The sequence below is a fragment of the Oikopleura dioica genome, chromosome PAR (assembly GCF_907165135.1).
Source record: "Oikopleura dioica chromosome PAR, OKI2018_I68_1.0, whole genome shotgun sequence".
NCBI lineage: Eukaryota > Metazoa > Chordata > Appendicularia > Copelata > Oikopleuridae > Oikopleura > Oikopleura dioica.
In genome coordinates, this window is record NC_137293.1 from 3596744 (window position 1) to 3609543 (window position 12800).

The window sequence follows — 12800 nt, forward strand, 5'->3', positions numbered from 1 at the left end:
CCCTATGAAAATCGACAGATTTGAGGGCTGTTTTCTTTGCTCGATGAAGTTCATTTTTTTTATCTGAGAGCAATCAAATTTATTGAAAGAAAGTCTTGTTTGTTTGAAATGTTTATTTAAAGTCTGAGAAGTCAGAAAAAAGTAAAAAAGTGAAAATACTTAGGTAAACGCACGGTCAGAAATCATTATAAAAAAAGGCGAAAGAAGATTTTTTTCTTTTTGAAAGTTGAACTTGATCGAGAAGATAGGGACGAAAGAAAATTTGTTTTTGCTGATGAGTATTTACAAAAAAGTAGATAGTCATAACTTGACTCATAAGATTGAATTTAAACGAAAAGAAGTAAAATAAAAAAATAGTCGTCAAAAATATATACAGAAAAAAAAAGAAAACTTGGGTTTGTTTTCAGCAGTTTTGAACAGGGAAAACAGGAAAAAGGGGATGTCGGAAATTGGGAAGGAAAAAGGCTGAAAAAGGGAGAGGGATGAGATGTTCTGATTAGTAAGGCGCGAATCTTTGAAGTCCTCGTTGAAGCTAAAAGTGATTGATTAGGATTGAAATTTTTCTTTAGAAAAAATAGTATGGCATGCAATTTTCGGCATTCAAATGATTGGAAAATGGATTCATCAATATTGTTTGTGAAAGATTTTTTGAGTGGTGCGAATTTTATGTAAAGATTTTTTCGTGCATATAAATGGAGTAAAATGAATGGTTCTTCATTTTTAGTGTTTCTACTAACTATTTTTTTCATGCGTGGAATTTAGGAGAATGATAAACTGGCGATTTTAGATTCGAAAACACCCTTTTTTATGAAAAAGAATCAAAACATGATTTAATAATTATCTCATGCTGATTCCGAAATGATCATTCACGGCATTCTCTAGCTATTTGCTTACCCAATAAGATGTCTTTATAGAGCCCATCTCATCATTTTGTGTATTTTAGATAGGGATGTCAAGAACTCGAGGAATATTTTTGAAGGCTTATTTTTTTGCTTTTTTTGAAAGAAGAGACGAGAAGAAGGAGGTGTTTTTTGAGAAGGTTCTTGTTTTGTTTTTGCGTTGTTTTTTTTTACTGGACGGTACTCACCGCGTACTGGGCGAAGTTGGGATAGGTCACTTGGCCGCTTGAGTCGAAGTTTACCCGGGGATCCATGATTGGCATTGAAGAGGGGATTTGGATATAGCGACCCTAAAGAAGATTTAAATGATAGATTGGCAAATTTTAATCTTACCATAACTTGGTTCTCAATTTGTTGTTGATAAATCTGGGCAGGGTCGTAAGAAACAAATGATTGCGGATGTATTTGCGGTAAGAGCCCGGCAGGTGCCGGTAGACCTCCCTGAAAAGAAAAGTAGCAAAACGCAGTGTATTTATTTTTGCTTACCATATTCATGGGCGAGTGGGGCAGTAAAACGGGTCTGAGCGATGCTCTCGGTTTCATGCCTAGAATTGGCTTGCCCGCAGGCGTGTTTTTCTTCGACTGGACGCGTGCGGTCGCATCGTTGACTTCTATTTTTCTACCTGGAAGGGGCTCATAGTCAGTTTTCTCTCTCTAATGAACTGCTCTTACCTTCTACCATGGTCCCATTGAGTTCTTTCTTCGCCGCTTCTGCTTCAAATTTATCCATGAATGTGACAAATCCAAAGCCCTTCGATCCCCTTTCGTTAAAAATAATTTCCACGTCGTGAATATCCCCAAATTTCTAAAAGGTATGATAAGGCAAATCTAGCTTTAATTTGGCTTACCCCAAACATCTCCCTCAGATCAGAGTCGCGAAATCGGAAGGGAATATTTGAAACGTGAAGTCGTTTTGGTTCCTTGTAGCTTTCCATTATTTGACAGTCTTCCATCGGCTTCTGAAGAAAAGGGTAAAAGTCGATTTTGGGAAATATTTTCTCAAATAATTTACTCAAAGAAGGCCGCTTACTAAGCAATATAAGACGTAAATTTGAACCTCAGTCATGTTCTTCGAGAAACCATAATTTTAAAAAATGTCAGATTTTTATGGAATTTTCATAGTTGGTTTTATGTGAAAAGGAATTAGTAAATCTAAGTTTATTTAAACTGCTTAAGCAATTTTAAAAGATTTCTTTTAAAATTGTTTACAATTTATACCTTAAAATAAAATGGATCCATGGTAATCCACATTTTCAATTTTCAAATAAATAAATCTTCAAATTTTTTCTCTCTTTCAATCTCAATTTTCGATGCTACTACGCGGCGCGAGCTCTCTAAGTTGTGGCCTTGACCAAAATTGAGCCCTGGCACGCGTTATTTACGCTGATTTAAAAATAAAATTTCTCTCTTATTTTTTGAAATCGAGCGCTCTTTCCGCCGCTTATCGTTTTCTCAAATGTTTTTCACGTGGGCTCGAAAACGCGCTAAAAATGAGAAAAAAGGGTTGAATATTGTTAATTTAAGAATATTGAGGATGAAAAAAATGTTGCAAATATGCTTCTGGCGTGATAGCATCGGCGATTCGCAGGTGCAAGAACGCGAGTGGGCTTCTCTCTCTCTATTTTTCACAAGCTGATATCCAACCGGCGATTTTTATTTTTCAACCAGGGAGGTAGCGTCCCACATTGACTCTAGATTCTCTTTCGTTGGAGGATCATTTGATTGAGAATAAAGCCGCGCTTTCAGCGGCTTTTTTCTTTGAAAGCTCAAAGCCGCAAGCGGCTTCTCGATTTTAGAAAAAAAAAATATTGATGAAAAATTAAGGGTTAGGATATTTTTATTCAGAGAAGAGAGCCATTATCCCGCTATAAATCGAATTCTGCGTCGTAATAATGATAGACACCTGTCCCTTGACAAATATTTACCGCTATATAAGGCACCACGAGCGGAATTTTTCTGATGTCTCTCTTACAAAACATAATTTCATCAGGGCTTTTGAGGAGGACGAAGAAAACTGGATTGATTTTGAGCCTTGCTCAGAGGCAACTCTAAACGCACCTGTTGAGAACATGATTGATTTGGTTGCGAGTTTCACGAAATTCGAGGTTGCGGCGCGATTTTTTACTTGATAATTAAGCTTAATCAGGGTTGTCTTCAGCTTTTTTAGCGAAAGATTTGGGGTTTTCGAAGGCCAAAAAAAAAGTTTTTTTTGTAAAGAAAAGTCTACCTCGTGAAGCCCAGCAGCTTGAGAAAGCAGTTGCTGATGATACATCTGTAATTGAAACTGATGGTGTTGGTTCTGTGTCTGTAGCTGTTGATAAAGATAAGGGTTCATCATAATTCCCGCCGAGTGCGTCAAGTGAGGATCCATCTGAATAATCTTTAACTACTCTCTCTCTTTTTTTTTAAAACCGAGAGAAGATCGAAATTGAAGAGAAAATTGATGAATAATATAGTATGCATATATTTGAAATATTTTATATTTGTTAGCGGTGGACACAAAAGCGCTATTTATGCATGGATGGGCCACTGCAAACATCGCCCGCGACAGGTTGATTTACGGAAAATGATTCAAAAGATTCAAGATTCTCGTAACCCGCCCGCTGCAGACGTGACCTCGAATCAGCATAAAAGGCAATTTTGTTTCACTTGGATTTTTGGCCATTTCTTTACCTGATGTGCCATGCCAAGCGGAGTAAATTCCCTCGTCAACGGGTTAAAAGTCAGTGGACTTGTTGTTGCTGAACTCGTTGTTGAAGATGGCTTCGTAGTTGTTGTATTCGTCGTTTGCGTTTTGGTCGTTGTTGTTGTCAAATCCTGAAAATCGGTTAAATTTGATGAAAAAAGAAGCGGTCTAGATTTTAACTTGGAATTAACGACTTGCTTATTAATTAGGGTAGATTTTGGGCAAGTCGTAAATCTCGTTTTCAGCGTATTTGTTACGTAATATTTTTATTTTCTCTCTTTTGAAAAATTTTTCTGGTCGATTTTTTTATATAATTTACGATTTCGAATATTCAATCTGAAGGGTCTCGCTATGATTGTACCATTTAGTCACGTAATCTTCTCGACTCTGGTTTTATATTTCAAAGGCTATTTTTACTTTCTCTCAGTCGGTGGTGGTGTAAGTCGAAGAAGAAGGAGAAAAGAAAGGGGAGGAAACGAGAGTTGGCTTAATTGGATAATCTGCTTCAAATTGAGCTCGCGCTGAAAACATCGAAAGAGGCATAAAATGGAGCAATTTTCGAAACAGCCACTTTCGAAAAAATAATTTTCGGGGAAATGAATGTGCGTTTTTTGGATTGATAGATTTTGAGTTAAATACAAATTGATGTTCAAGTTGTGGTGCCTTTCTTGGAGGCAGCTTCAATTTATAATAATTTGCGCTTCGAAAATTGCGCCGGCCGGGGATGAAGTCAATCGGAGACGCAAATTGAGCGATATAACCGCCCGCAATTTCCACGAGTAAAGGTCCAAAGCCTTATTTACTTTTGTCCCGCAGTCGCAATTCGACTTTTCTAAGATGCAGCTTTTCTTGAATTTCTATGCTTTAAGGATATAGCCTGTAAAATTCAACTTTCGTAGCGGCTAAACGCGAGGTCGGATCTTTTTCATTTCAAGTACAATCCTACCTAAAAATGGACGGAGAATTCAATTTTGGTACTTTTTCAAAAATTTTTACTTGAATTTTTCTCTCTAGAGCGATTTGAAATCTTACGATCGCGATTCCTCGAAAATTTTTCACTAAATCGGTCGAGTTTTTTCGATAGATATGTTCTTTAGACCTTTATCTACAAAATTGACGGTTTAGTTTTCTCTAACTCCGAAAGAAACCGATTTTACAGCCATTTCCATGAGGCTAACTCAGCGCGCAGAAGCTATGAAAAGCGCTGCACTCGGTGCTCGCTCTCTCGCCTCCTCTTTTCCGGGAGAGAGTGCGTGTTTTTGCGAGCGCTTTGATTGGCTGCACGCGATAAAGCGCGCAGGGAAGAAAAGCAAGAGCAAAAAAGAGGAGAATACTAGAATGAAAATATGACCGAGTTTGAGAATTTTATTCCCTCAATTTTCTAGCTTAGCATCATGACAATAGAGAACACGGTTTAGTTTTAGCGAATTAGTGGAAAAATTTTGAGAAATCGCGATCGTAAGATTTCAAGTCCCTCTAGAGAGAAAAATTTAGGTGAAAATTTTAAAAAATATACCAGAATTAAGTTTTTCGTGCATTTTTAGGTTGGATTGCTTTTGAAATGAAAAAGATCCGACCTCGCGTTTAGCCGCTACGAAAGTTGAATTTTACAGGCTATATCCTTAAGGTCTGCAGCCTGTATAGAAAACCTGAGTCAGGAAGTTAAAGCGCGTTTAGGACCCTGACTCAGGTTTTTTACTTGTCGTCTAGTCAAATCTATGCTAGATTCTCGCACCTAGAACAAGTAAAAATACTCAAAGATCGATAAATCTTTCCAAATTGTAGGACGCCAGTCAATTTTTAAAAGTTCAACCTGTTAACGATAAAATCGTAAAAGCGATAAATTTTCATCAATCATGACCGTCGAAAGCATAAATCTGCCTCTTTTTGAATAGGAAAAATGATTTGACGCTTTGGCGGATTTGAAAAATTTGAAGTTCATGAAACGTCTCAACTCCAGGAAAGATGATTCGTGATGATTTGAACTTGGGTGGGCTTTGATTTTTGACGGATTGGTTCGGTAGATTAATCCCTGGTTATGGGCCATAACTTATGGCACTATTAAGCAGATTTTTAAAGCTTTTTTAACACTTGTTGTTGACTTATTTTACGAAAAATAATGGTTGACCATCGTAAACTCAAGAAAGAATGTAACGACTTTTTTTTGATTTTTTCAACATTCCGGAAGAATATTAACTCCAATTTTTATGGATAACTGTATCTCAAACCCGTCTTTTCAGTAAAAATCCGTCAATAAAGGCTATTATGAATTCATACCTTGATCGATACCTCGAAAAAAAATAAAAAGCCGGACGCTCAAAAATGTCAAAATATCGTTTTCCAAAAGCTGTTTCTCAAGAATCTTTCAAGATCAAAAGAAAAGCAAAACTAACATGACTGACCGAGCTGAACGGGGCCCAGTGTGTCAATGGAGGAGGAAGCAGACCTTGAGTTTTTGACAAGTTTTTTCAAAGAAAGAAAGAATCTGAACCTTGAGAACTCACTCGTCTGGAATGATTGTTTTTAAAAAAGCTGATCTATCAAAATTTTTAGAAAAAAAAAGATGATTTAAAAATAATACCGCCAACATCTGACACAATAATCAGGGCCAGAAATTAAGGGGGTAGCCTTATCAACAGCCAAATTCTTACTTTTATAGCCATATTTTTTCGATTGTCAAGTGCTTCTTTCTATCTCAGAGTTTCTCTCCCTTTCTATGCGATTTACCCCAATTGGCCAAGTGCAAAGCGAGCTGAGTGCGCTTATTAACCAAAGGGGTGATTAGCGTCGGAAAGTTGTAAAAAGCAAATCTCTTTTTTTTTATACTTTTAACACCTTCAACAATTCATGTTTTTTATTCTACCTTTGTTTCCTTTTTCAATTCGTTTGTTTCGCTCGAGATTTTCATGTTTCGGGATGGGTCCTCTATGATTTCAATTTTCATTTTAGCTAGTTTTTGGTTAAAAATTTGTTAAATAAAGTTTGATTCATGCGATTTGCTGCGATGATTAGAGTTTCAAAATGAGCGAGAGGGAAAGCGCGACAGAAAAGAAGAAGAGTCATAAAATAAAACCATAGTCGTATAAAGCGGTCCGCTTGTCCGATTCAAGTTCATTCCAACACTCATAATAAGGGCAATTTCTTTTGGATGAGCTTTGCCGGAAATAAGGGTGGAAGCCCGTATCCGATCCATCCCGATTCAAGCTACCTCTGTTAGAATAAACTAAGACGTCCAAATCGAACAGAAAATGAAGATTTTAACTGATTTTCTTAATAAAGGAGGGATACCCTTATTTTCTTCCTTTGCTACAGCCCTTTTTTCTTTGTTGATTTTTTGAAAGAGAAACCCTTATTTGACTTTTTACTATTTTTCGCCTAATCAATTATTAATTCAAAGGATACTTACGTCACAAATTATAGAGGCTCTTTTTTTCTTATCTTCTTTATAAATAATAAATAATAGTATTTGCTTTCAATAATTTGCTGGTGAGTCTCTGGTAAGTCGGGATCTCGTTTTATTTCTATGGGAGTAGTTCTTCTCGGGCTGATCTCGACGAAGCTTGTTTAATAATTCAGAAAGCATTTGCGTCCCTAAGGAGTGCCCGTTGTGAAATGGAAGAATAATGTCCTGAACCAAGCCCACCAACTATTAACATAGTCCATTATAAATGACCAGAGCTGTCGTATCAAACCTTTTCTAACGCAGAGAAGCAGCCAATTAACTATTTACACATTTCCTGATAGACACTTCATTTCAAGGCACTGGCGACTTACGGAGAAGAGTTCACACACTATTTCTATTCAATTATGCAACCTACCCCAGATATTCACATCGTCACCCGCTAAATTTTTTGAGTTTATTATGAGTTGAATAAAGGCAGTCAAAGATGATATGTTCGAAAGTTTTATTTCTTGATGGTCACTCCATACAAGCGGCGTTTGTCAGCTCTTCCTTGGGATGCTCCGGGAATTTCTGTCTTTGCGGATTTTCCTTTGGCGCGACACTTCCAGTAAAAGAGCCAAATCTAAAGAAAAATTATAAAGATATTATCTGCATTTTCAGCCCTTGGTCCTGACAGATGGTTTTGTCCCGACTGACCTCAAACTGAGCATAGTTGATCTAGAAGCTTTTATGGGGAGATTTGCAATTTGACTTACGAGAACGATCAGAATCACGCCAACGCTAATGATGTACATTGTTTGATGAGCCTTCTGGAATTTTTCAAGCTTTCCAAGGATATCCTATTGAATCAATTATTGACTATTTTCAATGAATAAGAACGTACATCGAGCGCTTTTGATTCGTCGTCATCACCGATGTAGTCATAAATTTGCTCGTCGTAGTCGTAGTCGTCATAGTCATCAACATCATCGTAGACTTGATAGTAGTCTGATTCTTGTTCAAGCTCGTTTTGTAACAGCGCTAGAATTGTTCGTATCTCATCTGGTAGCAACTTTACCTTTGATGTTTTCTCGATTTTGTTCCTCGGCAATAGAATCTTGGAGTTCATCATAATCGATAATCCAGTCAGGGTAATCAGAAATTCCATCTTCATAATCCTTAACCCAGCTTATAAAGAATAGCAAGGACAATTCTTACATCATCATAATCTTCATCTTCATAAGCATTCTCGTCTTCGTCTTCGATGAACTCGGTATCGTCGATAAAGTCGTAGTCGGTAATTTCATCGTCCTTGATCGAATATTTATCGATGCTTAAATAATCACCTTACCTCGTATTCTTCATAATCTTCATATTCCTGGTCTTCATCTAGGTCGTCTATCATGAAGTCATCGCTAAAATCGGCAACGTCGCCGTATTCGTTATCTTATTTCGGTCGAAAATCATAATGAAGACATGCTTTCTTACCTAATGCGTATTCTTCATAATCTTGAGCATTGATTCCAAGAAAAGCAAAGTAAAAATACAAAACAGTCTCATATTTTTTATGAAATAATCGTCAAAAACATTTTAAAAGCTGGGTAGCTCTAGAAAAGAACTTCCCAACTATCGTCTTTTTTTCCGTCAAAACGGTATCCCGATTCGCTGATGTAAGTTCCCTCGAACTTGCATCGTCCAAATACAATTAATTTACGCGGAACGTCCCTGACCTTTTCGCCGTAAATTTTTCGCCTCTTATAAGGATCGGCAAACCGTTTTCTTATCATTGAGCTCTGAGATAATCGGAGAAATAACTCAAAAAAGAAACTAAAAATGAAGTTGGCCGCTTTTTTCATCGCCATTGCTGCTGCCCAGTACAACCCCGATCGTAAGTACCTGTAAATAGCCATTTTATTCCTTACAAATTCAGCTGCTTATCCAGCAGGAGATTCCTACCCTGCCCAAACTCCTCAAGTTTCGAACCAAACTCCTCAGGTTTCGAACCAAACTCCACAACAATCGAACCAATACCCACAGGAGTCGAACCAGACCCCACAAACTTCGAACCAATACGCTCAGGAGTCGAACCAATATGCTCAACAATCGAACCAAACTCCTCAGCAGTCGAACCAGTACCCACAACAATCTAACCAGACCCCACAGGTCTCGAACCAATACGCTCAAGAGTCGAACCAGTACGCTCAGCAATCCAACCAGACTCCCCAAACTTCGAACCAGTACGCTCAGGAGTCGAACCAATATGCTCAACAATCGAACCAAACTCCACAGCAGTCGAACCAATATCCCCAACAATCCAACCAGACCCCACAGGTCTCGAACCAAACCCCACAGGAGTCGAACCAGTACCCACAGGGATCCTACAACGATGGATACTCCGCTTCAAGCAGCCAATACAACGGCAACTACCGACGACGACGATAATTCATATCACTGTTTCTTCTCCCTCGATCACAATAAATTACCACTCTCTAAAACGCCCTTTGATTTTGTCAAAACGGAAGTGACTTTGATTCATAAAAATGTCGTTTCAAAAAGATAAATTCGAAAAACTCGTTGAATACGGAGTCCTAGAGAAATCGGCAAAATCTGGAGGTTATGTTCATGTTCATGCAGAGGAAAACTCGGAGGGATTTTTTGAGGCGATGGAAAATATGGAATCTTCTGGCAATGTTGTTTGGATAGTGGGTTACCCAAAGACGGGAAGCCACTTTGTTCAGGGCATTTTGAAGAACCTTGGCTGCAAGTAAGCAATAATAGACTTTTGATGAATTCAAATCCGTTAGGTTGACAACTGAGATAAAAGATGAAGATACCTACATTGAATGGAACCCTTTGGAAAACCAGCGATTTGGGAAAAAGGCCATTCAATTGCTAGAAACTGCTGCTAAAGACCATCCAACTCAAGGTTTCCCTAGTTCACCTTGCTCTTCTTACTAACTATTTTACGCTCAGAAGTTCCTCTGGTGATGCCTCATTCTCACCTACCCCTTTCATCTTTTCCACAAAATCTGAACGGGAACAAGGTAATTTTCGTCGATCGCGATCCAAGGGCCACTGCTGCCTCTGCTTTTCACTTCTTTTGCGAGAAGAAGGATGATGAAGATACTGTCTACATCGAGCCTTTCGTCAAAACAATGGAAATCAACGAAGATATCAACAAATTTACCGAGTTGTTCTTTACTGGAAACTTCTATTACGGGTCAGCTTTTGAATTATAAATTATAATTTATAATTGTTGAATATTCGTCTTTTCTAGCGATTATTTTGAATACAACAATCAGTGGAAAATGAACTTCAAAGCCAAATACCCAAAAGCGGAAATTCTTCATTTGAAATTCGAAGATCTCAAGTCGAATTTACCCGAACAAGTTTCGAAAATCGCTAGTTTTCTCAACATTGAAAATGTCGATGCGCAGAAAATTGCCGAAGATTCATCATTCAGGGTTTTTTTTAACTTGCATAACGGTTAATTTACTGATCTGCAACTGTAGTCGATGTCGAAGAAAAAAGTAAAAGTGGAGCGAAAAGAAGACTTCAATACCAAACTCTACCGCCAAGGAAAAGCCGAGGCCTGGAAGTCTGAAATCGATCCAATTCTTCTTTCGAAATTTGCGCTGAAGTCGGAGAGAAACGGATATCCCTTCTACTCTGATGCCAATTTATCTGTTCTCTGAACACAGAATTTCTATCTTTTATATTTCATGATAAAAAATTTGCTTCTTTGATGAATTCATCTGAATTGAGCAGCTTTTTTACCAAGTAAACTTTCTTCGAACTCAAGAATAGTTTACTCGAGGGTAGGGAGGCTATCAAACAAATATCGTAATTCGTCAAATCCAGAGTTGCAAATTTTGTGAGCTAGCTGAGCTGAGCTATCTGAGCTAGCTGAGCTACAGCTCAGCTCAGCTCAGCTCAGCAATTTTGAGGTGAGGGTCAGCTCAGCTCAGCTCAGCTCAATTTGACCTCAGCTCAGCTAGCTCAGCTCAATGGTTCTTCGAAAAGAGCCAGCTCAGCTCAGCTAGCTCAATTTTGACCTCAGCTCAGCTAGCTCAGCTCAGCTCAGTCTATTGAGCTGACAAAGATCGAACCACTTTTGATTGGTCTTTTTTTCAAAAACTTCGACGTATTTTCTATTCATGCTTTCCTGTTGGTCAATTTTATATAGAAATAATTCGAGTTTTCTTTGAAACAAGAGAGGAATTAAATAAAAAGGGCTTCCAATAAAGAAATAATAAACTACAGATGGTAAATATGTGATTGCGAATGTGAGAGACTGGTCTAGGGGTGTGCGAGGGCAGGGGCTCCCTGTCCATCTACGCTAGAAGGTTGAAACATTGGCTCATCCACATAAATGATACCACTGTATAATATTTTGGAGGATTCCTTATTGTTAAATGACAGAATAATTTTTTTATGTCAAAAAAGTGCGATGTTGCGAGTGAGATGCTGGTCTAGGGGTGTGTGAGGGCAGGGGCTCCCCTGTCCATCTACTCAAGAAGGTTGAAATTCGCTTCAACAAATTTTTTTGACATTTTTGTAGTAAATAAAAATCAGCTTTCTCCGCTCAGCTCAGCTAGCTCAGCTCAGCTAGCTCAGCATAAAAAAATGGTCAGCTCAGCTCAGCTAGCTCAGTTTGAGAAATCGTCAGCTCAGCTCAGCTCAGCTCAAAAATTTTTAAATATGCCCCAGCTCAGCTCAGCTCAGCTCAATTTTTTTGAAAAAAACCAGCTCAGCTCAGCTCAGCTCAGTTGTTTTCTATGAGGAGCCAGCTCAGCTCAGTTTCAACCTCAGCTCAGCTAGCTCAGCTCAGAAAAAAATTTCAAAAATTTGCAACTCTGGTCAAATCTGAAACTCGTAAAAACAAAATTTCAAAAAATGCATCGTCGAAGGTGGAAACTCGCCAAATCACACTTCTCAACATTCCAGCATCTTTCAACTTTTAAAATTCTGGATGAAGAATGTCAAAAAGTATGGCTTCGCGATTTCCGATCAGGGTTCAATGTCTTCTTCATTTTTTCTCTCTTTTCGGCTTTTTGATTTTTGAAAACCGAGAAATGTAAAAATGAAAATCTGAAAGTATCAATTTGGGGGAAATGGGAGGCGCAGGAAGTCGGGCAGGTGTCACGAGGGGTCGCCGCTTCTGATTGGCCGCTGAAAAAAACTTTCCTTTGGAGTTCTCGACGATTCCGATTTGTTACGTAATAGGTTGTCAATTATTGGTATTTTGATAAATTTCTTATTCGCGGAAGAATGGAATCTGATCGAAATTAGCGCTTTTTACGAGGAATTTGATTGTTTCTGATAAGATGAGACCCAAAAATTCAAGTAATCCCTTATCACAAATTAATGATTTTGGTTAGAAAAAGCTTTTAATACCATTTTTCAGCGTAAAACCTGATTTTTTTCTGTAAAAACTCAAGAAAAAACACCGAAACTCTCTCTTTTTTATGAAAAAGTTGGTCTAATAGGCCCAAAATAACTAAAGTAGGCGTAGCAGAACCCACGTGACCTTGAAGATCTTTGTTTGATTTATAACTGATAAAAATTTCTCTTTGAAATGCATTTAGTTAGAAGCTAAAAACTAGAAAAACGAGTAATTTGTCTATTAAAATCTCTCTCCCTCTCGATATTTTTTTGCGAGTTTGGTCTGGTTTCTCAGTTTCGTGGAAAAAGTAAAAAGTGAAAAGCGCGGCTTTGGATTGGGCTGATTTGAGAAATGTAATGGGCAAACATAAGAAACGCCGCTGCCTTCGTCACCTTTCTTCGCCTACGAGAATCAAGCCAAGAGCCAGTGGCCGCCAGACGAGCTAAC

General features: G+C 38.1%; 4 protein-coding genes across 6 annotated transcripts; 2 read left to right on the plus strand and 2 right to left on the minus strand.

Annotated features, from left to right (window-relative positions):
- Positions 1 to 93: 93 nt before the first annotated feature.
- LOC145702841 (uncharacterized) lies at positions 94 to 6585 on the minus strand. Of its 3 annotated transcripts, none has more exons than XR_014134334.1 (9): positions 6449 to 6585; positions 3573 to 3716; positions 3127 to 3270; positions 1748 to 1858; positions 1572 to 1704; positions 1386 to 1522; positions 1233 to 1340; positions 895 to 1189; positions 94 to 532 (listed from the first exon to the last, which is right to left on the minus strand). XR_014134334.1 is itself a non-coding variant. In XM_081780126.1 (8 exons), exons 1-8 carry the CDS (start codon positions 6527 to 6529, stop codon positions 1070 to 1072), a joined length of 978 nt encoding a protein of 325 aa, XP_081636252.1. In that variant the 5' UTR covers positions 6530 to 6585; the 3' UTR covers positions 94 to 1069. The 3 variants fall into 3 exon arrangements, 1 of the variants encoding a protein (XP_081636252.1); XR_014134335.1 differs by lacking the exon at positions 6449 to 6585 and adding an exon at positions 6237 to 6307; XM_081780126.1 differs by having other exon boundaries at positions 94 to 1189.
- Positions 6586 to 7428: 843 nt separating this feature from the next.
- Positions 7429 to 8587, minus strand: LOC145705520 (uncharacterized). The gene is made up of 7 exons (XM_081782998.1): positions 8456 to 8587; positions 8319 to 8413; positions 8186 to 8278; positions 8046 to 8145; positions 7872 to 8008; positions 7744 to 7827; positions 7429 to 7610 (listed from the first exon to the last, which is right to left on the minus strand). The coding sequence occupies exons 2-7, from the start codon at positions 8370 to 8372 to the stop codon at positions 7491 to 7493; spliced, it is 588 nt and encodes a 195-aa protein (XP_081639124.1). The 5' UTR covers positions 8373 to 8413; positions 8456 to 8587; the 3' UTR covers positions 7429 to 7490.
- A 179-nt stretch (positions 8588 to 8766) lies between these two features.
- LOC145705521 (uncharacterized) lies at positions 8767 to 9456 on the plus strand. The gene is made up of 2 exons (XM_081782999.1): positions 8767 to 8855; positions 8898 to 9456. Exons 1-2 carry the CDS (start codon positions 8801 to 8803, stop codon positions 9407 to 9409), a joined length of 567 nt encoding a protein of 188 aa, XP_081639125.1. The 5' UTR covers positions 8767 to 8800; the 3' UTR covers positions 9410 to 9456.
- Positions 9457 to 9498: 42 nt separating this feature from the next.
- On the plus strand, positions 9499 to 10206 carry LOC145701272 (uncharacterized). The gene is made up of 3 exons (XM_081778495.1): positions 9499 to 9731; positions 9772 to 9893; positions 9941 to 10206. The coding sequence occupies exons 1-3, from the start codon at positions 9508 to 9510 to the stop codon at positions 10204 to 10206; spliced, it is 612 nt and encodes a 203-aa protein (XP_081634621.1). The 5' UTR covers positions 9499 to 9507.
- The last annotated feature ends 2594 nt before the right edge of the window (positions 10207 to 12800 follow it).

Excerpts from the sequence above, each read along its gene's own strand:
- LOC145705521 (XM_081782999.1), top strand. The coding sequence starts at position 8,801 with ATGAAGTTGGCCGCTTTTTTCATCGCCATTGCTGCTGCCCAGTACAAC. Across the intron at positions 8,856-8,897 it reads TGCCCAGTACAACCCCGATC|CTGCTTATCCAGCAGGAGAT; the intron begins GTAAGTACCTGT and ends TTACAAATTCAG.
- LOC145705520 (XM_081782998.1), bottom strand. The coding sequence starts at position 8,372 with ATGATAGACGACCTAGATGAAGACCAGGAATATGAAGATTATGAAGAA. Across the intron at positions 8,279-8,318 it reads AAGATTATGAAGAATACGAG|GACGATGAAATTACCGACTA; the intron begins GTAAGGTGATTA and ends TATTCGATCAAG. Across the intron at positions 8,009-8,045 it reads AAATCGAGAAAACATCAAAG|CGCTGTTACAAAACGAGCTT; the intron begins GTAAAGTTGCTA and ends GAACAATTCTAG.
- LOC145702841 (XM_081780126.1), bottom strand. The coding sequence starts at position 6,529 with ATGAAAATTGAAATCATAGAGGACCCATCCCGAAACATGAAAATCTCG. Across the intron at positions 1,859-3,126 it reads AAGCTGCTGGGCTTCACGAG|AAGCCGATGGAAGACTGTCA; the intron begins GTAGACTTTTCT and ends CCTTTTCTTCAG. Across the intron at positions 1,523-1,571 it reads CAATGGGACCATGGTAGAAG|GTAGAAAAATAGAAGTCAAC; the intron begins GTAAGAGCAGTT and ends AGCCCCTTCCAG.
- LOC145701272 (XM_081778495.1), top strand. The coding sequence starts at position 9,508 with ATGTCGTTTCAAAAAGATAAATTCGAAAAACTCGTTGAATACGGAGTC. Across the intron at positions 9,732-9,771 it reads TTGAAGAACCTTGGCTGCAA|GTTGACAACTGAGATAAAAG; the intron begins GTAAGCAATAAT and ends CAAATCCGTTAG. Across the intron at positions 9,894-9,940 it reads TAAAGACCATCCAACTCAAG|AAGTTCCTCTGGTGATGCCT; the intron begins GTTTCCCTAGTT and ends TTTTACGCTCAG.